Source organism: Pinus tabuliformis, chromosome 6 (genome assembly GCF_031772625.1).
Source record: "Pinus tabuliformis cultivar Carrire ecotype Pingquan chromosome 6, CPIR1, whole genome shotgun sequence".
Lineage (NCBI taxonomy): Eukaryota > Viridiplantae > Streptophyta > Pinopsida > Pinales > Pinaceae > Pinus > Pinus tabuliformis.
In genome coordinates, this window is record NC_142292.1 from 1293958113 (window position 1) to 1293982797 (window position 24685).

General features: G+C 33.9%; 1 protein-coding gene across 1 annotated transcript; it reads left to right on the forward strand.

The window, feature by feature from the left end:
* Window positions 1–1644: 1644 nt before the first annotated feature.
* LOC149263346 (uncharacterized) lies at window positions 1645–11439 on the forward strand. The gene is made up of 16 exons (XM_089387623.1): window positions 1645–1812; window positions 1931–2046; window positions 2147–2255; window positions 2340–2404; window positions 2882–2920; window positions 3780–3876; window positions 4784–4880; window positions 5047–5110; window positions 5217–5293; window positions 7796–7880; window positions 8840–8919; window positions 9089–9173; window positions 9878–9946; window positions 10049–10116; window positions 10287–10335; window positions 10485–11439. The coding sequence occupies exons 1-16, from the start codon at window positions 1749–1751 to the stop codon at window positions 10920–10922; spliced, it is 1602 nt and encodes a 533-aa protein (XP_089243749.1). The 5' UTR covers window positions 1645–1748; the 3' UTR covers window positions 10923–11439.
* The last annotated feature ends 13246 nt before the right edge of the window (window positions 11440–24685 follow it).

The window sequence follows — 24685 nt, forward strand, 5'->3', positions numbered from 1 at the left end:
ATTAACCAAAAAAGACTCCACCTTTGCCATATGAGAATCCACATTGTTTAAACAAAACTGGATGTTTCTTACCATGCGCTCGGTGTCCTCCAGAGAGGAGAAAACATTGTAATTCTCCATCTGCATTTCCTTGAACAGAAGATGGAAGAAAGTAGAAGTCTGATAATTCAAAGCTAGGGAACTTAAATTTCAACCTTCGCTTACGAAAACGACCATGGTTTGGAAACCACTTCGTTTTAACATCAGCCAGTTCATAGTCTGAATCATAAGGGTGGTCACCACTCTCCAAATCTTCTAGATATAAAATTTATCGACAAACCTCCAAAGGAACTGAGTCGAAAGTGGAGGCAATATAGTCATAAGAGAAGGGGCGTGACCTTTTATGCCCAACTATAAAGCCACCCGCTTGACAAGTAGGCATTTGTTGGCGAGGAGCCATAAACACCAAAGAGGAGAGACAACAACTTGAAGATGAACAGCATCCAATGAAAGATACCGAGGGATAAATAGGGAGACACTGATGACCAAACCTAAAAACGAGGAGGTCGTCTGCAATAAACCTCTCGATAGGGCCCAAACCCAAGAGGTTTAGAAACTCACTACACATCCAGAATACAAACTAAACCTTCCACCGGAGAGACTTCACACAGTTAATGCCACAAACCACTGAACTAAGGCACCAAGACAAGACTACCAAGCTAAGGCACCAGGACAATGAAAGCCCTCGCCATGAATTGGAAAAACACATAGCATCACTGCTACTACAATAGAGACGATAAGACGAGACAACCACAAATAAACACTATAAAAGTGCATAGAAAATAATCACGACGGAGTAATTGACTAGAAACCAAACTATCCTCCCCAATAAATAGAGAATAAAATGATTCACACAGGTTGGCAATGAATAATTTACCAAACAAACACTACGTGTTGTAGCAATTCCGCTACTAATTAGGACTGTTGCACAACTATAGTTCGCCCACTATCTTAAATTTAAGGAGCAACCAGAATTAGAGAACGAGATGGTAACCTCACCATGGTATCCCCCACACCACTACCAACAAATATTCATCGTTCCAGAGCAATCTTTAATACACTTAATAACACACATTTCAACTGCAACCACATTAACTACCCAACTACCACATCATCATTATAAACCAAAGTTATTCATGTGGTTGGCCCTAAATACTAAAACTCCCACTTATACACCTCCCTCCAAGAATTTATCAAACAAAATAACTAAACACCAAATTCGTATAAAAATTCCTCTTATTTATAAAACTAAAAAATCTCCTTTAACTATCCAACAATAAAAAAAATTAAAATTAAATAAATATAAAAAACAAATAATAATAAATTAAAATGAAATACACTAAATATCAGAAAAATAAATTTTAAAAACATAATAATAATAAAATAAACCAGATATCGTGTTAATACGTTTCTATGCACGTTATTTATAATCAATATCAACTAAAGTTGATATTACAATAAATAATATATTCCATAATTACCTTTAGAAACTATTAACCCCTCTCTCTGTTTCCCGCCACGGAGGGAGGAGCGGGAAAATAAGAACGAATTCAAAGATTAAGAAAAATAAGAAAAAGTTAACAAATACCCAGCAGATCACAGACCTCGATCCCGAATTCTTAAAACCACCTCACTGCAATCTGCCCTCGCCTGTTGGCAGGGTTTTGCCGCCTTCTCCTGCCTTAAACCTCAGGGGAAAAACCACCCACATGGCTTGTATCAGCAATTCCGTGTTCGAGTCCCTCAAGGCCCGAGAAATCCAGCCCCTCAGAGGTAATGGCATTTTTTTTTTTTGTTGTTGTTGTGCTTGTGGATCTAGATATACAGGTTTAAACCCATTCCGGAGATTTTACAGTAACAATTTCATTGGCTATGGCTGATGGCAATGCAGTACGCAAGAGGCCTTATATGGGTAGTATGATATCCGAGGGAGGAGATGGCCATGGAATTCTAATGATGGAGCCCAATAACATATCTACGCCTGCTCTTGCAGTATCATTTGCCCAGGTAAGGGTTTAGGATTTATCAGGATTCAGTTATATCATGTGCATATGACTTCATTGTTGTTGCTACTTGGGATTTTAAAAATTTGATGTTTTGTCTGTAGACAAATGGTGGCAGTCACGTGCTTGCAGTTTCAGATGAAGAAGGGTTTGTTAGCCTTTTTAATACACAGCGCCGATTGCCTTCTTATTCTTCCTGTCAACTTGACACAGGTTGGTCGCACACTTTATTAAATGGGGCTGTATCTTGGGTTTTGAAATGAGTTCTTGATGGTTGTTTGCTTCCTTTGATTGCAGAGGATGTCAGAACAGAGCTATGGAGGGCTCATAACAATGCCATCTTTGATATTTGCTGGATAAGGGTAAGCTGTGCATTTTAGTAGGAGTTTAGATGGTTCCTTTTAGCATAGACTTAGAGTCTGCAGTATTTAGTTCGCGTGTTTTGAATGATCTCGGAATGTTTTATGGGAGAAATTTGGGCTTCAGATAACTGTTTTGCGGCAACATAACTAATCCAGTTCTAGCACTTTCTTCAAATGCATTTGATGGACGATTATGGCTTTCAACTTCATTGAAAAAATGTACTTGATTGGCAGTCATGACTTTCGACGTCGATGAAAACTCATTTGATTGGTAGTCATTGCCTTAAACTTTATTGAAAAACATATACAGGAAGTCATGGCCCTCAATTTTTTTGGAAATGAATTTGATGGCGAGCCATGGCCTTCAACCGTCATTGAGAAACGCATTTGATGGGCATCGCCCTTCTTAATTGAAAAAATGCTTATCTAGAGATTTGCTGAAGTGCTCTCTGTTGTTCTGTTGTTATTGTTTTGCAGGATGATACCCGTATCTTGACCGCTTCTGGAGACCAGACGGTTAGTTCAGTGATTCCCTTTAATTGATATTTGCTCAATGACATCTTATATTCAGAATTTAGAAGCATGTTTGTTGAAATGGTGTGGATATCGATTTATACATTGCAAAAGCAAAGAACACATTCGTACAATGATTGCAGAAGATAGATCCATTTAGAGTTAAATGTGCTGGATGTTGCCCAATTATGACATTTAGTACAGTCCAAATGATGAACAAGCAATCTATCAATCACGACCATATAAACAATTGTATGGCTTTCTATGTTTTAAGCATTTAGAGTTCTGGAATAAGCAGTCTATCAATTTGGTACTGCTCTTTAAATGGACAGACGACTAAGAGAATCTAGAGCCTTAAAGTATACAAACATACAGAAATGTTTGGGTAGGTCTAAGACAACTAAGTGCTTAGCAGTCCATGATGGTTCCATTCTTGCTATGGTTTGCCCCATGTGGATGACATGAGTTTCAAAGGGGTGAGGTTGGGTGCATGCCCCAAATAGAATCAGTGCAGCTCCTTCAGGGGTGTTTCTTGAAGCACTTGAAGAAAATAAAAAGAAGAAGAAAATGTGTTTAGTGATATGCTTGGTGTGATTTATTCTCTTAAGGGTTTTATGACTTTCTGATATGGAAATAAAAAGTGACGTCCTTAATTTCCATACAAGCATGCAGACACGGCCTTTTTTCTGATATGGAAATAAAAAGTGCCGTCCTTAATTTCCATACAAGCATGCAAACACGGCCTTTTGCATTCTATATACAAGTTTTACCCTCGGATTTCTTTTAGATGTAGTTTAAATGGAGGCCTATCGTTTGAGGTCGATTTTTTTTGTCCTAATAGAGATTTGGTTGACTGTTGCAGATTAGACTTTGGGATGTGCAGGCCAAGGAATGCCTTGGCGTCATGAAAGGTCATACGGGCAGTGTCAAGTCACTGTGCTCACATCCTCTACAATCTGGTAAGTTCGTGTATTTTGAGAACTTGTACTTAGTGATGAATAAATTTGGTTTTTTTACACAAAAATGGAAGATGCATGAATAATTGACTGGTTACTCTACTTCTCAGTGCACTTGTAACTACGCTCAAAGCAGGCATCCCACATAAATATGCAGTTTGATACCAGCGACCTATTTAGTTTATTAGATTTTGAAACTCACCTTGAATATCAACATCAGCCAATATGCAAACGTACGATCTGATTATTCTATCAAATTAACAGGACTGTAAATAGCTTTCAGGGAGTCAACCAATTCAAATGCTCTGTTTAGCGTTGTTAACCATTGGCTTTGAGACACTGCCCTCTTGCGGACATAATGAAATGCAAGATAACATTTTTAATGGTATATCTGTCCAAACCTTGAAATTAGTGAAGGGACAATTCTTCCTCGCTTTCGTTGTATTTTGCATGGTCTAGTTTTATTTCTTAGCCAAGTTCATGTTGAAGGTAGGAATCTGCACCTTTAGATTGGATTGTTAACGGTGGCCATCAACATGAGCAGCCCATTGAGAGGTAGCTATCCACACATTAAGATCAGCCTGTTAAGGCTGCTCATCATGAAAATGACATGTAGCTCATTGGTAGAGCAGCCCATTGACTGGGCAAGGTCTTGGGTTTATTCCTATCCTATCCTGTTTTCAACACCATGAGATCTGATGGATCCCTAGATGGTCCTTCCATGTTTCGGTCTTTGAAATGAAATGTTTGTTTTTCCCTTTTTGGCTTTTGTATAGCTTTGTGTCTGAAAGACCATCTGGTTTCTGGGTGGACACAAACTTGACTAGCTTAGAATGTGCTCCTGTTTCACATTCATTTTCAAACGTTTAGAGTTACCCAAGTTGTTTAACTGAATACAGTTTCTCTGCAGATCTTTTTGTGTCAGGCTCAAGGGATGGCTCTATAGCTTTTTGGGACATGCGCTCTGACTCGGCTTCATGTAATCGAACTAATGAAGAAAGCTTCACGTAAGCTTTTTAGTTCTGGAATCGCATCATTACAGGCATCATTGTAATTTTTTTCATGAAATGTAGAATGTCTCTGTTAGGAATCACGCTGTGGCTATAATGGCCCATAGCGAGGCAAAATATCTCTCTGTGCATAATTCAATGAATGTGCATGTGTGTATGTCAGAACTGTCGCTACCATAAAAGATGCACATGTTCCAAGTCATGGAAGAAGAATGCGACGGAACAAGGTATGACAATTTGGAAATATTGTGGTTAATTGGATTGGCTTTGTGGAGCTATTGTTGTCTGCTTAATGTGTGCAGTGTGAACTGAATGTAGATTTTGAAATTGCAGGTGGCTTCAAAGAGTATAACATCGGTTCTTTATCATAAAGATGAACGAGTGGTCGTCAGTGCAGGAGCTGCAGACAGGTAGTTCTGTTATTCTCTTTGGACTTTGGAACTACCTTGTTATTTTGTATTTTAAATGAATCCCGATTGTACAATCCAGAAAATGAGATTGACAGATGGTGGCCTCTCTAGAGTCAAAATTTGCCAAGCCTCTTGAAGCCATTGTAGTTTAATCTGACCAGGTCCTCAGGTCTTCCATTGTAGTTTAATCTGACTAGGTCCTCAGGTCTTCAGCATTTAGTAGTGTGCGAATTCAAGGAAACAATTTAGTGGATAATTTTTAGGAAATAATTTAGTGGATAGTTTGCACTTGTTATGGACTCTTTATTGGGCTAACATATTTTGTTGAGATTCTTCAGTGTTATTCATTCAGCCTCAGATGTTAGGAGGGATGGGTCTGATCCTCAGACTTATTAGCTCCTTAGCTCCTGGATCTTCTCTGCTAAGGCTAGATATTGATTTACTTCGTGTATTGTATCTTCTATGAAAAACCATTTGGTTCTGGCTCTGTTTATACATCAGTGTACTCAACCGTCTTTTTATTAATAATCCCTTTAATCTACTTTATGATCATTAATTAAACATTATTATTATTATTATTTTATGATATTTCTGTGTAATAAGTGATGATTATACTAATGTGCAAGATAATTATGCTTTAGGATACACCGGAAACAATTGTAGAAAAAGCTTATACCTCAAGCATATTATATCGGATCTCTTGAATGATGAAGTAAAACCTTTCAGCGTTTTCCAAGATATGAGTTTCTTGATCACAATTGGCAATCGAATCATTCACACAGGAACTCTAAAAAGTAATTCAAACATAAAAGCAGCGTTTTCCAAGATAAGAGTTCCTTGATCACAATTAGCAATCAAATAATTCAAACATAAAATTGAAGCTCCACAAATAATTCAAACGCGAGGTTTAACGGAAAATCGAAAAGGGATATTTTATATTGATTAAATATTTTGGAAATATTTGAAATGCGTTGGTTAAGAATTAGGTGAAAGAATTGACTTCACGTAAAGTCAAATTTCAAAAAATTTCTGAAATTCGTAATTGAATGAAGACACTTAGATATAAACTAAAGTATAGACAAAAGAATACAAGATGTTTTGCATTGATTTTGCAAATATCTTATTTGTAAATATATTCTTAGGTTGTAAGAAATGTTAACTTGTTTTGACGATGAACTACACTAGTTGGTTCGAAACGTGTCGGCAAATGATTTATTTTGTGATTTACACCGAAGAATATCTCTTAAAGTTACAAGAAATATGTAATTTGCTGATGTTAAAATAGGAATGAAATATTTTGGAAATGCCATGTATGCTGTTTTTAAATCTGGAAATGTTGTACCGTATATTTGGGTGTTTTTAAAGTAGCGTGGTTATTTTTATTTATGTTTTAGATGTTTTTATTTCAAAGTTTCTCAATTGATTTAAGTGTTTAAAAAGAAATCGAGACTCGTAGAGAAATGTCACCTTGTTTGTGGCTAAAGATAATTAAGTTAATGATTTTTGTTTGGATGAATTTGTGAATTAAATAATATAATATTAAATTTTTAAATTAAAAATTTATATTTTATTTTATATATTTTGATATTTTTATTTTTTTTAATATTTTTATTTTATATATTTTTATTTAAATTTTTAATATTATTATTAATTGTTTTAAGATGTTTTAGATTGGTTTTAATTTTATTGAATTTTATATGGAAAAAATAAAATTTTAATATTTTTTGGGTTCCAATAAATTTATCAATATCAAGAAATTTGAAATTGGCATGATTGTGGTACTTCTTTTGGATTCTATAGATTTTATCATGAATAAGGGTATGGGCTTAGCATCAGTCAAGATAATCATGCTATGAGATTTAGGATCATGTAATTATCTATGAGAGTTAATATAGTTGGGTTTCCTCTAAAATGTCATTTACGTGTATCATTTTTAATTTCTTGAGCCCTAATATATTTAAGGTCATGTTTTTGTATGTTTTTAGTTTGGAAACTTGCAACTATTTCGATGTTTTAGACAATTTACATATATTATCTAAAAAAATTGAAAAAAAATATTTTCACTATTTAGTATTATGAAAATGTTAAAATATATTAACCAATTAAAAAATCAAAATATTTATTTATTTATTTAAACATATTTAAAAAACCATTTTTTCTAAGACAATTTATATATATTATCTAAAAAAAATTGAAAAAAAAATTATTTTCACTATTTAGTATTATGAAAATGATAAAATATATTAACCAATTAAAAAATCAAAATATTTATTTATTTATTTAAACATATTAAAAAAACCATTTTTCCTAATTTAATTAACGCGATGTAATAGTGAATAATTTTATTGTTCTCTATATATATTTAAATTCAAAATTACATTACATCTTTTCCATTTAAATTTAAAAAATTGATATTTTCCATTTTTAAACCATAAATTATTAATAAAAACAATGTTACACTTAATGATTCCCAATTAACTCATTATTCCGTGTTTATTTCAGTGTTGTGAAATTCTGGGATACCAGAAAGTTGAAAGCACCAATTACACAAACACCCCCTCAGTGCCAGACATCTGTTGAAGGCAAGGTATGTTCTTATTAGTTGACCCTTTCTGCTGCTATGGTTCTATTATGCTTTCTTGAGATTATTTCTCACAAACATCGCAGACAAGTTGTTTGTGTTTCTAAGTTTTCTGTATCATCTGTTCATTAGGGCAGGCCATTTGTCAATATGCATGTTCTACTTGTTTTGCCGATATATATGTTAAACTAGGGATTTTTGTACTTTTATTCGAATTGCAGTTCAACCCGCTTTATTCTTTGTTAAAGTAACTGCATATCCTGCCTAGTGCTGAATTACTGTTTAAATATTTGGGTTTCTTATCTTTTTTGCCAGCGAAGAATATTTGTAAATATACATGTTTAAATATGAGTATTTGTACTTGTCATTCCATCTGCAGATCAACTTGCTTTATTTCGTGTTATCACATTTTCTGGCCAAGGCAGAATGACCGTTTACATAGTTTGGGTTTCTTAGTCTCTCACAATCTCTTCTACAAGGATGTTTCAACTCGAAAAATAAGAACTTTCTTGGGCTTCAATATTATATGATTTTGTTATAACCTAACTGATCTATATATTCTCTTGTGCTTGTATTTGTCTATTTTTGTTTCATACTGCATCTTCCAAAGGAATGTCGGAGTGATCAATTACCTTTTGCTCGATTGTTTATCATAACATTGCCTACTTTCTTGTTATTGGGCTTTAGATTTGAGACATTTAAGTGTCAGGTGTCTGCTTGTTCAAAGAGATAGAATCCACGGAAATTCTAGAGCATGCTTAACTAATGTAGATTGTGAAGTATAGTCACAGTTTGGTTCTTACTGCAGAACAGTTGTAAAACTGTCCAAGGACCAATGTATATTTGAAATTGAGTTTTCTCTTGTAAGCTAACTCCAGTAGGCCTACAATGTCTTCATGATGCTCTGGTTTATGTTGAAATAATTACCTGTTTGACTAATGTTCTTTTGGTGTTGGTTGTCACAGGAAGGAAGAGTTCATGGAATTGCTAGCCTATCTCTGGATTCAAGTGGAGCATTTCTCATATCGTCCTGCATGGACAACAAGTAATTTTGTGTCATGATTTTGTTTGACTGGACCGATCTTTTCTTTTCTTAATGTACCTTATATTGTAGCTATTCTGAATTTGTGTTTGACTTTGAAGTAGTGAAATTAAGCGGTGGTTTTAGTTAAATAATTTGCACTTGCTGAGCGTTTTATTGTTTCATTCTGCAGGATTTACTTGTATAATGCATTTCAACCAGATAAGGGTCATCTGAAAAGTTTTGCAGGTCATGTGCTTGGTTCTTTCTACATAAAGGTAAATAGATTTACTTAACATACAATATGCTTTGAATATACAGATATCACTACATATGTGGCTGTTCTGTCTTTGCTTTTAATATCTCTAGGAATTCACTTGGATTCTCGACCACTACTTGGTTGTTTTGCATCTAAAAGATGCAACCTGAAAATGATAGCTTATGGTTTTCCACCTTTCATTGGGTTTATGTGCATATAGCTATTTTTGGTGTCAATGTTTATGTTGCTGTTTTTGGTGCCCGCCCAATTCCTCCCTCTCTATTTTAATCTTAGACTGATTGAAAATTGGCAAGTGGCCAATGTGGACCTTCCCCGTGGTTGTCTAATCAGCTTGTAGTTATTCTTGAGTCATGAGTTTGACACCTCCAAAAACCTAGTTGGTTTGAAAAACAACCTTTCAAAAGATTGGGAGTTACGGCTCATTTATATTCATATAGCCACCCTTGCACCAAGTAGCAAGATCACATGGTTACTTGATTATGCCGCAAGAGGAGTCAGCCTTGAAGGCTTAACAGTATTTTGCTTTATAGCAGGTGACTTTGGCTGTTAATATTCTCATACCAATTTACCATTGACGATTCTTTTAAAAAAATTAAAATATATGCATGCTTTTCCAGTGTTTCCACCTCAATTTCAAAGACCTTAGTCTCGATGATTTGCAGCTGCTGTCAAATGATGATAACCAATATTTTATTGTTGCAGGCTTCTTTTAGTCCTGGTGGGACTCATATACTGAGTGGATCAAGTGATGAAAATGTCTTCATATGGCAGGTTTGTTTTCAAATTGCAGTCAAACTGTTTGAGTTCTTATAATGTATAGTTCTCTACAGTGTCAGTGATTTCATCACCAATAACTTCATGCTGGATTTTCAGGTTGACAGGCCAGAAGCAGATCCTGTAATTCTCAAGGGACATCGAGGGGAGGTAACTGCTGTGGACTGGTAATACAAGTTCTGCACAATGTTGTTAGCATAAAATATAAAATGCTTCCTTTTTAAGAAATTTCAAGATAGGTTCACCGCATGTTGGCATTAGGATTATTGAAGATTTACTCAGCAACAATTCTCTATCCTCCTTTGTAGTTTCTTATAGTGGTCACTGCTGCTTGCAGGTGTCCAACTGATTTTTGTAAGATTGCAACTTGTTCAGATGATTACACGGTAACTGAACACATTTTTTTGGATAATGATGAATTCATAATTATTGCTAGATGCTTACATATCTTTAGTTTTAAGCGTCAAATTATCTTATATATTTTTGGCGCACACTTGGATTCACTTGATCAATCATTTACTCTGTAAATGAACAGGTCCGAGTTTGGAGTATTAAGGATTGTACTTTTGAGAGTGAGCATTGTACTCCATCTGCAGTCCGTCGAAGAATATCAGCTTATCCATCTTCTGTTTCTCAAAGATTATTTGATTCAACAGATGCAGGACATCTCGAAACATCTCCTTCAGACATCCGAGCTTGCGATACAGAAGTTGCTTCTGCAGACAGTGATAAGGCGTTCTCACCAAATGGTAAAGCTTTAACCCCTAAGGCCTCGAAGAAATTGATTCCGGGAACAATGTCCTCGGAAAGCAGCCCTCATGCCAGCAGTGTCTCAAAGACCATTTCACATAGTGGAGAGAACTATGCCCTCATTCAAAAGACTCCAGAATCTATGAAAAGTCCCTCTTCAGTCTTAAATCCACCTTCATCTTCAAAGAGGAAAACCATTCTGGATTACTTTGGGACAAGTTGACAATCATATTCTTCAATACATCAAGGCAGTTGAAGCAGTGTACCCTGTGTAAAACACAATCCATCTGGAATTGGTATCTGAACAATGACCTCCCATGAGGTAAACGCCATTGCCAATTTTGTTTGATAAAAGCTGGTGGTATTTGTAAAGTCTGCCATATGTTAAAGCTGTGTACTCAGCCTAAAACGCCCTCATCTGGAATTGGTATTTAATTTCCCATCCCGTAAACACTACTGTCAAATTTGCTTGAGGGAGCTGTTGGTATTTGTAAAATCTGCTCTATGCATGGAATGGTGTGATCTCTGAGAGAGCCTATACCAATCAAAGTTTTTAAAGACGATATTGGCATTCTGACTGTACAGATGAAAATCATACAAATTTTGTCGAATTCTATTTGAATTGATTTGATAGCATTGATCAAAGGGTGCAACTGCAGCCATGTCCTGTATAATGAATGTGATTTTGTTATGCATGGAGGCTTGTAGTAAGTACACCAACTTGAAAATAATGTAATTCTTTCACCTTTAGAATCAATACTCATATGGAAACATTGATCTGCTTTTGCTTTCGGCTTTATGACATTTGACTTGGCACCATAAATTTGATACAACGCATATGGAGCTAGTCATTTGAATGATCTTTGAGTGTAACTGATACGAGGAGTCTATTCTAATGGTCTATATCCCAAACGGTTATTACTGTTCATCTAATAGGTGCTTAGGCAGACTCGATTTATCTCCTTCGGTAATGCATTCCAATGAAATATGCTTAAAAATGTTGGCTTAATATCATTGAATAATAAACATCATGTAAAACGCTAAGCTTTGTTATTATTTAAGAAATGGTACCAACCATCGAAAAATTTTCATCTCCATTTTTAAATATAATTTGTATTCCATCACTACGACTACCAAAAAAATGGTCTAATAAAAAATTGACAAATTGTTCTCTCAAGTTTCATCCTCTTTTTAGTGATGACACTTGTAGTACTTGATTACCAAGTTGAATACTGTTTAAATCTTGCGCTTGAGGTGCTGGTGGATATTCAAGTTACTGTTTTAACTCTTAGGTTCCTGATTTCAGCTATGTTACTTGTTGCACTAAATGCTGTGAATTTCTATGTTACATTTGCATGCCAATGATTCAATTAGTTATGAAAGAAAGGTTCACAAAAAAGTGATAAAATTGATAAATTATATTACATCTGTTTGTGTGATTTTCGATGGCATTGTGTCTAGACACGAGATCCAAACAATGTATTGGTTGTCACTATTGCAAGTGGTTTGACATGAATGGATCTGAAGACATGCATATGCTGATTTGATGACATTGTGATTAGACCATAAGTTAATGCACATGTATTTCAATTATATTAGTGCAGATTTACTATGATGTTGAAATGATCTCATGGACTTCACTGTGAACTATTTCTTTTAAAAATTCTAATACTTCCATTAATGGTACAAAATATTATTTTATTATAAAATTGACATAACACAACATATTTACAGGTGCCAGACTTTGCTTTTTGACCATTTTACTGTGACAACAAAATATTCACTTATCTAAAGCTTTTTATTAACAGACTGTCCATTTGATCAAAATAAGAATGTTGTTTTAGAAACTGTCATTTGGGAGTATACTGGTCTATACGTTTGTATGCCTGATTTTAGTTCGAGAATGCCAAAAGAAGTCTGTAGCCGCAGTAAAGATCATTGGCTCTTACATGTAAAGTAGATTTTATGTTAATTGCTTTGATGTATATTGTTATAGAAAATTCTTGATTGCATTGCCATGGGTTGGCCTTAAGCTTCATTCCCCTTTTGTCTTAATTGTTGTATTATATTACTGTCCTAGTATATTGTTCTGAAAACATGGATTGGATTAGAGTCAGGGACATCCAAATTTATGCTTTAGTATGTCTGTTCTATGTTTTGGAAGGTTTTTAAGCATATTTTCGGTTTAATTTGCCTAGAATCCGGCAGGGCCTTTTTGGAATCACAAGTTTGATTTGTAAACTCCACAATCTGAGTGCTGCAGGGGTTTTTCAGGGTGCTGAATCCATATATGCAGGCAAAAACTCATTGTAAACAACAATATTAAGATTTGACCAAAAAAAATCGCTGAATTTCGTCCAAAAACTCCAAAATGTAACATGTTTAGACAATGTTCAAATTCATTATCCTATTGTTTTTTGCTGTCATTCAATAATTTTGTATGATGGTTCTCCCTTTTTTTCCTCAGAATATCTTTAAGCCCTTCAGATTACAAAACACTATATCTTTAAGCACCTCAGATTACAAAACACTTTATCAGCACTTTTGTTGATTTTTGTTCCCTGTATCTTTTGTTCAGGTAAGGGTCTTATTAGTCCATGCTTTGCCAGGGAATATAGTACTCGCTTTGCAGTCAAAGTTCATTGACTCTCGATTATTTTGATATGCTTTTGCAATTTTAACTAAAGTTTTGGGAAAATGTTGAATATTTATATTTTCTTGTAAATTCAAAAATATTTTTCTAATTTTTAGAAATCTTATTTCTATTTTTTGATTGGTTGAGTGAGCATTGATGGGGCATGATTACCCAGGTGGAGGGTGATTTGTTTTTGGTATTTGTGAGTGCTTGACAAATCATTTTAAAATAAAAAAAAGACTAATTTTTTGAGTGACCATTTTGCTGGTGAGTGCTTTTACATAGTACTCTAAGCAAGTCCTTTACGTAAGTGGGGAGAGGGGATGGGGGGGAGGTTGGTAGGGGGTTTGACTTTTCATTGGCGAGCGCTGTGACACTGACACTGACAAGTATTGCTAGTGCATTTTGCTTTTATTACATTTTAAACTTTTACAAATTTAGTTGTGGGGAAGAATAGGTGCATGGAGCCATGAATCTATGCGGAGTAAAGGATGTGCTGGAGAAGGGGTACGTGCGGAGAAGCACTTCCGCACTTGCAGATGGATTGTACGATTGTACGAGATTATGTGGGAACATGCAATTTCTTAACTTTAATCACTTTGCTATTTTGTGTGATATATGTAGAGCAACTGGATATAGTAAGGTTCGAAGAAAACAAGGCAATTTTTTTTGTAGTGGTAGGACTTTTAAAGGTTGAAGTACTCCTAAAGAACAAAAAAAAGGAAAACAACAACAACAACATTAAGAACGATTGTGCAAAGCAGGGAATAGAGACATTGTTTCACAATGTTTTGTATCTTTGCATACATTTTCTTATACCTCTTATAGCAGAAAGAACTACAAAAGCTTGGGGCATGAAAATTTTGGGTTACGTGTATATCTTTAGTTTTTTCAAAATTGCAATGGTGGCCGCCATGAATGCCAAAAGATAAAGTCATGCTTTTTGAACTTTACTTATTAATTCTTTTCAAAACTTCAATTTCAAGTTCCAAAGTCATCAATGTTAACATGCACATAAATCTTAATAGGCATATGAACACAATTTAGGCATATAGAATCATTTGTTTGTTTTTTCAATTTGGCGTCTCGTTTGGTTGTATTTTTTTACCATTTTCTTTCAATGATCTTCGCCTTGTGTCTACTGTAGAACAGTGGGTTTCATGTTGTAAAAGATGTGGATGACGTTGGGAAGTCTTAATTGCAATCTTTCTGCATTTGCATTCAAAAAATCTTGTTTTGAGTTCATGATCGAATACTAATTGAAAATAATTATCGCTACCAACAGGAAACATTGATACATTGTGTGGAATGCAAAGGTGTGATCCCCCCACTTTTCATTTCTTTGTTCGCACCTTAGCATTTTACACAATGTATCAACTTTATGGAGATCCAGGTTAATTTTATTCCTCTCCTTGCCACCCCCTTCGTCTATGTAAGTGGCTTGTAATTGTGTTAGTTCTGGCATCATTGGGAAAAGCAGTAGTATAACAGTGTGAATGTTTGTGTTAAAGCACTTAGTGACGAAATGGCTATTAGTAAAAAGATCTGCAAAGCTTTAATAATGAAAATAATAAAGGTTGGCTTTGCTTTCGTTTCCCTTTAAGTTTGGGGCATGTAATCTTTGGTTTGGTGCGATGTCCGATTTTGAAAACTATGTTTGGTGGCTTTGAGTGCGGAGGTGTGGAGGAAGCATAACTAAAACATATAACATCTTCATACTCCACATATGGACGAATGCGTTTGAGCAAGAAATGTTGTGCAGGAGAATAGGTATGTGAAACAAATAACAAAAACTTTTATCCATAATGGTCATACCTTTGCGGGTGGCTCCGAATGAAAGCTTTTTCTGCATCTTCGCACTCTGCAATACTTTAAAAGGTTAGAACATAGAACATTTTCCAAACTTTATAGCAACTGTGCACACTACTATGTTGATGTGGGCTTGTTTTTATTGGATATTAGGATGCAAAAGAACTTTGGTGAAATTGCTTTATGGATGACCTAACATGCAGTTTTGAAGGCTACTGTGGAAAGCTAACTATGTTCTCAAAACTATGTCCGGTTTGCGGAGGTGTAGACGAAGGACAATGAAAACTTGTTTCGTATCTCCGCACTGCTCATAAATTAAAAATATTAACACATATAACATGTTACGAACTTTATAGTGAAAGGAACTACAAAGCTTTGATAATGAAAATAATAAAAGATGGCTCTCCTCTCGTTTCCCTTAGCTTGGGCATATATCGGGTGTGAAATAAAGGTGGGCTCATTTGATTTGATATCGAGATGCAAAGGAGTAGTGGCAGTTCTGCTTTGTCGATGATTTAATGTCTGATTTTCAAAACTACGTTCAATTTCTTCGATCATTTAAAAATTGTGAATGCTATGGTTTCATAATATAGTATTGTGCAAAAAGAAGTGTGTGGGAGAACTGTGTGGAGGGAGGATGCATGTAGAAGTGCAGAACATTGTGGCAGAAAGATTATGTTTGTTATTGGGCACACTTGTTCTCCCACAAAAGTCACAAATTAAAAACATATTTCATTCAATATTGAACAATAAGTGTTCAATTCACAAATGCTCAAAGAAATCTAAGTTTTATGAAGCTTTCATGAACATAAATCCAAATTAATGTACATAACCTAATGCAATTTTAACAAGTAACGTGTTCGTAGTTGCATTGGCCAGGTGTTCATCATGCATTTTTTGGCATGCATGTTGCCAACACATACTTGATTAGTTCTTGAGGGGGCTTGTTAGGAATGGTTTTCTCCAAAGTGTTTTTTTACGTGCTTTGCTAAGTTGCTGTTATTCTAGTTGTCAACATGGACAATAAATAATGTTGTGCATTTTGCTTGTTAGCGTAAGAAATATGCAGAGAAGCTCTTTTCGAAGACAGGGACAAATTCCACGATATCTTTATCAAGTACGTTGTGGTTCCTTTCTTCTAAATGCAAGTCCTTGGAGCGTTTCCACGATATACGTAGGAGTAAGTGGGGTTGACCAGATCCACGACTTAGTTTGTTACAATTAAATCCTAAATTTGGGTGTTATAGAAGAGTCTTACCATTGCTTTCGAAGGAAATTTTGCATCATCAATGTGGATGCATGCATATGCTATTAATGTGTATATTATTTGTTATCTTCTTTATCGTGTATAATTATATCATGTTGTTCATTTCCATGAATGTTGTTTATGTTGTGCTTATTGTGGAGCAATAACTCATAGTGAATTTAGAACATGTTTGAAGCGTGATTGCCAAGACATCAATGGAAAAACATTTGTTTGCTATAAAAAGAGAGCGTATGGATGCAATTCTAAGCCAACATAATCTATTTCGTTTAAACAAATTTGCATATGCTGTAGGAGATTGCCCATTTGATGCTATTCAAACTCTAGTGCACTTTAGATACACATCAATAGAATTACATGAAGGAACAATATACCATTTCTGAAATGATTTAGATGAACAGAATGTTGAAGTAGTATTATCTTATCAATGCAAATTGAACATAGATGCATTGATAGAGATGCATGGTATAAATAGCCCAAATGTTTACTTGGAAAGGATGACAAAATCAACTTCAACTTCTATGATTGTGGAAGAACAAGGACTATGGGGGGATATATTTTGTATGCATTGGTTATCGAATTGGCTAAAAATTCTGATAAGATTTTGGTTGAAGACAAGAATGAAATCTATTTGCATTTTAATTCACTTTATGCAAAGAAAGTTACGACATATTGTTCCATAATGAAAATCCAATTGTTGGACATTTTAAACCACTTATTTGCAAGAAAAAATGTTTAATAAGAACTAATTGTGAACATATGATGAAGATAACAAGGTACGAAGAAATAAAACATAAATGGATGCAAATAGAGGAAATCATGAGTAAACATGTTTGAGAGATTGTATGGGTTCAAGAGTATTTACGGTGAAAATTGTTTTGAAAAAATATGTCAATTGATGCACAATGAATATGATGTCTCCTTTTTACGATGTATAATTGCATAAACTTTTTGCAATGTAATCATGCATAATGATTCGTTTGCATTAAATTTCATAGAAAAATACATGAACGAAAATGCAATTATGTAATTCCTTGGAATAACGGATTGGCAAGGATACATTATACAATTGGCAGTGCCATATGAAAAAGGGAGGATAAATGGTGGAATTTTTGTTTATTATTGGATACATTATATTTTGAATATAACTATATACATATGGTCTGCTAATATGTTGACTGTTGTAGCTGAATTTCACTCGTTCAAGAAAGATGCAATAGTATTGCACGTTATGCAGTTTTGAACGAATTAAATCATTTGCATTATGAACCTCTAAAAGAAATAGTACAAGAGAAAAACATTTTACGTGGTATTGAAACAATTAACGAAGAACAATATATAGAAGAATCCTATAAAAATTATAGTGAGGATTATGCGAATGGCTTTGAAAACATGAACATAGATGAAGATATCATAGAACTTAATTAGAGCTTATCAATGCAAACAAGAGATCACATTTATCATTGCATGAACTCAAAAAACAATAAGAAACAAGGACATTGTCGAAATAAGTTTAGTTAAAAGACCACACAAGCGGTTAAATTTCCATATGAACATTGATCATTTGCATTTCAAAGCTTTGAAAGAGATAGAAAGAGGAAAAACCATTTTATGTAGTATTGAAATAGATAACGGAAAACAAAATGTAGGAGAATCATATAAAAAAACATAATGGGCATAATGCAAATAGCTTAAAATCATCAATATAGATGAAGATACCATGGAACTTAATACAAAGTATGTCAATGGAAACAAGAGGTCACGTTTGTCATTGCATCAACTCACAAAACACATAAGAAACAATGATTTTGTCGAACCAAGTCTAATTAGAAAAGCATCGAAACAACCAAAATCAGCACAAAATATGATATTTCCAAATAAACATAAGAAATAATTATAGATGTTTGATTATACATTTGAAAAAATGGCCGAACAACAATATTTCAAAAAAATACAAGATATTCCTGTCTATGATTGTGTGATATGTAATCAAACTTAGTTTAAAAAAGATGTTATAGAAAAACAATTGACCAATGTGTCCAAAAGTGAGTGTATATGTAAAAAAAGCAAAAAAGCATTAAACAATGACAAAATTATCAAATTTGCAGTTCCAAAACGGATTAGGCGTAATAGAAAAATATCCATGGTGAAAGAACTCTATGAATTGGAAGAAAGACTAATATCACTAAGATTACCATTTTTTGTAAATACAGGAACTTGTGCGGTGTTTTAGGAAACCACAATTGGCATTGACTGGTGGATTAATCAATGTACTTGCTGACACATTTCGAATCCAAATTGCACTTCCTCGTGACATAAATGAATCTAGTACATTGTCTATGGCAATTAAAAGACATTTACTGTTTAAAAACATATTTTTTGTTGAACGAATACACGTTCATAAAGCCGTGAAGGCATTGGAACATTTGTGTAAAACTCCGCTTTATAAACTAGAGAACGTCTGAATAAACGAACACTGAAAACAAGTCTTCGATCAAAACAAGGATGCATATGCATATGAGACAGACCCATAAAGCAATGATGATAATGATGACTATGATGAAGAGTCAATAATAAAAACACTATTACATGGATTTAGAGATTCGTATAGTATTTATGGTCTTTGTAATAATCAAATAAACATTGCTCCTGGTAAAGGATACGGGCCTTTGGGCATAATCAGAGATATATATTTATAAGAGATGAAGTTTCAGACATTGTTTTATAGGAAAATTGATTAGGCAATGTTACAAAAAAATTTAAATATAACGATATTGCTTGATGGGAAGTTTTGCATCAAGATCACGATTTTGCGTATCATATAACAAATTTGTTTAAAAAAAAATGCAAATTATCCTCAGTAATGTATTTGGTTATATTTGGATTCAAATAAGAAAATGGTAGTTAAAAGGAAAAAAACTAACAGCTAGAGATGTTAAAACAAAAGAAAACTTCAAAGACATTCTAGCGTCAAACATTGGGTATATGGATCTTAGAAAAATATGAATATTGTTAGACTATTTTTTGCATTTACACAAGGAATAGATGTGTATTGAGGTCTATGTTCCCTATACTACTGATTACGGCTTCTTTGAATGGATTCTGTGAACAACTTCTATGTGAGTTCCCCATGTTCTCACCAGACAAGAGAAGGAACACATCAATGCTATGAAGGATTTCATAGGTAACTTACTAGGCACGGGTGAGATAGGTGAAACTTTATTCAAAGTGAATTCCCCGAACAACTAGTTTTGTCTTTTCCAGATGTATGGTCAATGTAAAAAGCTTCTTCGCCCAAATGCATTGTTCCTAAAGCCCAAACTTCATGAAATGGAATTCTTCATAATCTAAATAGGAACTGAAACTCCCTTTAAGTAGTTCACTCTTTCGTTTCTAACAAGGAATGGAGAAGCAGTGTTACAACTTTTTTGGTTGATTTTTGGGGGAATAAACCACGATCTTTTATATATCTTCCGCTGATTAAGGCGGGATCTATAGCGATAGGATCCCGAATTGTTGACACCTAAGGAAGATCCATTATATGCAATGATCCGACAATTGGGTCCACCGACTTTATTTGTTTCGTTTAGTAATACTGAACATATCTTGGACCTTTAGTAAAGGCTTTGCAACAAATAAATCGAGAGAAAAAACCATCGAATGAAAATGAAGTAGAGGAAGATGATATTGATACCTTCATTAGAAATTACCCCGTTACTTGTGTACAATATTACATAAGTAGAATGAATGCTATACGCCAGTTAATTTTACACGAGTCTAAGTACTTTGGTGACGTTGTTGACTATTTCTTTGTAACAAAATTCCAAAATCGAGGAAGCTAACATGAACATGGATTTCTATGGATAAAAAATGCTCCTATCTATGGAACAAGTAAAAACATTGAAATTGAAAGTTTTGTTGACAAGTACTTGTGTTGTGATTCAAGTAAACTACTTGTAAATCTGAAAAATATTCAACATCATCGTCATACAAAAACTTGTAGGAAAGGAAAACAAATGCATTGCAGGTTCAATTTTCCAATTCCACCAATGTGAAAGATGAAAATACTTGAGCCTATGGAATTCAACAATGCAAAACAAAAGCGAATGCAAGAACGATATTTGATGCACTAGAAAATATGGAACATGATGAGACATATACATTTGATAGTTTTCTTGAAAAATTAGGTATAAGCGAATCTGATTACATCCATGCAATTCAATGTACTATGAAACAAAGAACAATTCTATTGAAAAGAGATCCAATAGACATATGGACTAATAGCTTTGCTTGACATATTCCATTAATCTGGGGTGCAAATATTGATGCTCAATTTGTACTTGACTCATATGCTACAACTACTTATTGTAGTTCATATATGACAAAGCTAGATAAAACAATGTCCTCGATCTTTAAACATATACAAAATGAATGTAAAAAACTGTTGGTGATATCATAGAAACAATTGCAAGACATGGAAAAACTTTATTGAAATTGCAATAAATGTCTGCACAACAAACTATATGTCATTGTATTTTTCGTACCTTGATAAATACTAATGTGTAAATTGTTTCTTTTTGATTTATTTTCAAAATTGCAACGCTAGACGTCCATGAATGCCAAAAGATAGACTCATCCATTTTGAACTTTACATATTAATTCTTTTCAAAACTTCAGTTTCGAGTTACACAATCATCAATGTTAACATGCACATAAATCTTAATAGGCATATGAACACAATTTAGACATAGAGAATCATTTGTTCAGATTCTTCAATTTGGTGTCCCGTTTGGTCGCATTTTTTACCATTTTCTTCCGATGATCTTCGCCTTGCATCTATTGTAAAATAAAGGGTTTCATGTTGTAAAAGACGTGGATGACATTGGGAAGTATTAATTACAATCTTTCTCCATTTGCATTCAGATAGTCTTGTTTCAAGTTCGTGATCGAATATTGATTGAAAATAATTATCACTAAAGACATGAAACATTGATACATTGGGCGAAGTGCCAAGGTGCGACCCCCCACTTCCTTGTTTCTTCTTTCACACCTTGGCATTAAGCACAATGTATCAAGTTTATGAAGATCCAAGTCAATTTTATTCTACCCCTCGCCTCCTCCACACCGTCTATGTAAGTGACTTGCAATTGTGTTAGTTCTGACATCATTAGGTAGAGCAATAACATAACAATATCAGAGCACTTAGTGACAAAATGGCTATTAGTAAAAGGAAATGCAAATATTCAATAATGAAAATAATAAAAGTTGGCTCTACTCTTGTTTCTTAAGTTTGGGCATGTAATCTTTGGTTTGATGCGATGTTCGGTTCTAAAAACTATGTTTGGTGGCTTTGAGTGTAGAGGTGCGGAGGAAGTATAATTAAAACATATAACATCTCCATACTCCACATGTAGGAGAATGCGTGTGAGCAAGAAACGATGTGCGAGAGAACATGTATGCGACACAAATAATATAAAATTTTATCTACAATGTTTGTACCTTTGCCAGTGGCTCTGAATGAAATAATTTTCCACATCTCCATGCTATGCATAACTTTAAATGGATTGAACATATAACATTTTTAGAGCTTTATAGCAAATGTTGGCACTATTATGTCGACATTGGTTTTTTTTATTGGATATCGAGATGTAAAAGAGCTCTGGAAAAATTTCTTTACAGATAAATCGACACAAGATTTTGAAGACTATTGTGGAAAGCTAACTATGTTCTCAAAACTATGTTTGGTTTCTCTATTTGCGGAGGTGTAGACGAAAGACAATGAAAACTTGTTCTGTATCTCCGCACTTCGCATAAATTTAAAATATTAATACATATAACATGTTATGAACTTTATAATGAAAGGAACTACAAAGCTTCAATAATGAAAATAATAAAATATGGATTTTCTTTTGTTTCCCTTAGCTCAGGCATATATTGGGTGCGAGATAAGGGTGGGCTCATTTTATTTGATATCGAGATGCAAAGGAGTTGTGGTAGTTCTGCTTTGTTGATGACACGATGTTCGGTTTTCAAAACTATGTTTGATGGCTTTAATTATTTAAAAATTGGGGACACTACAATTTCTGAATATAGTATTGTGCGAAGGGAAGTGTGTGGGAGAAATGTGCGGAGGGAGAATGCATGTGGAAGTGTGGAACATTATAGCTGAAAAATTGTGTTTGTTATTGCACACACTTGTTCCCCCGCATAAATCACAAATTAAAAATACATTTCATTTAATATTGGACAATAAGTGTTCAATTCACAAATGCTCAAAGAAATCTAAGTTTTATGAAGCTTTCATGAACATAAATCCAAATTAGTGTACAAATCCTAACTGAATTTTAACAAGAAACATGTTCGTAGTTGCAATGGCTAGGTGTTCATCATGCATTTTTTGACATGCACGTTGCTAACACATACTCAATTAATTCTCGATGGGGCTTGATACAATTTTTTTTTTTTCCAAAGTGCCTTTTTACGTGATCTGCTAAGTTATCATTTTGCTAATTGTTGAAATGGACAATATAGTAGTGTTGTATGTTTTGCTTGTTAGCATAAGAAATATGAAAATAAGATCTATCGAAGATAGAGACATATTCTATGATATCTTTATCAAGTACATTGTGGTTCCTTTCTTCTAAATGCAAGTCCTTGGAGTGTTTCCACAGTATACATAAGAGTAAGTGGGGTTGACCAAATCCGTGGCTTAGTTTGTCACAATTAACTCCTAAATCTGGATTTTATATGAGTTTTATCACTATTTTCGAAGCAAATATGCATCATCGATGTGGATATATGCATATGCTATTAATGTGTATATTCTTTGTTATCTTATGGCTTTCTCGTGTATAGCTATACCATGTTGTTCGTTTTCCTGAATGTTTTTTATGTTGTCCTTATTGTGGAGCAATAACTCATAGTGAATTTAGAACATGTTTGAAACGTGATTGTTATGGCGTCAATGGAAAAGCATTTGTTTGCTATAAAAAAGAGTGTATGGATGCAATTCTAAGCCAACATAATCTATTTTGTTTAAACAATTTTGCATATGTTGTAGGAGATTTCCTATTTGATGCATGGTATAAATAGCCCAAATATTTACTTGGTAAGGATGAAAAAATCAACTTCAACTTATATGATTGCGTATCAGGAACGAGGACTATGGGGGGCCATATTTTGTATACATTGGTTATAAAATTGGCTAAAAATTATGATAAGACTTTGGTCAAAATCAAGAATGGAAATCTATTCACATTTTAATTCAAATTTATGCAAAGAAAGTTACACCATATTGTTCCATGACAAAAATCCAATTGCTGGACATTTTGAACCACTTATGGGCAAGAAAAATGTTTAATAAGAATTTATCATGAACATAGGATGAATATGACAAGGTACAAAAAAAACATAACATAAAAGGATGAAAAGAGAGGAAATCATGAGTAGACATATGTTTGAGAGATTTTCTGGGTCAAGAGTATTTACGGTGAAAGATGTTTTGAAACAATATGTCAATTGGCGCACAATGAATATGATGTCTCATGTTTATGGCTCATAATTGCACAAATGTTTTGTAATGCAATGATGCATAATGATTCATTTGCATTAAACTACATCGAAAAATGCATGAACGAAAATGCAATTATGCAATTCCGTGGAATAATATATTTGCAAAGATACATTATACAATTGGCAGTGCTATATGAAAAAAGGAGGATAGATGGTGGATTTTTTGTTTATGATTGGATATAGTATATCTTGAATATAACTATATACATATGATTTGTTGATACATTGACTATTGTAGCTGAATTTTGCTCATTCAAGGAAGACACAAAGGTATTGCATGTTATGTAATTTTGAACAAATGTAAATCCTTTGCATTATGAAACTATGAACGAAATAGTACAAGAGAAAAACATTTTATGTGGTATTGAAATAGTTAACGAAGAGGAATATATAGAAGAATCCTATAAAAAACATAGTGAGAATAATGTGAATGGCTTTGAAAACATTAACATAGATGAAGATATCATAGAACATAATACAAATCTTATCAATGCAAATAAGAGATTGCAGTTATCGTTGAATGAACTCAAAAAACATATAAGAAACAAGGACGTTGTCGAAACAAGTTTAGTTAGAAAACCATGCGAGCGATCAAATTTTTGTATGAATATTAATCATTTGCATGTTGAATTTTTGAAAGAGACAAAAAGAGGAAAAACATTTACGTGATATTGAAACAACTAAGGAAAAGGATCATGTAGAAGAC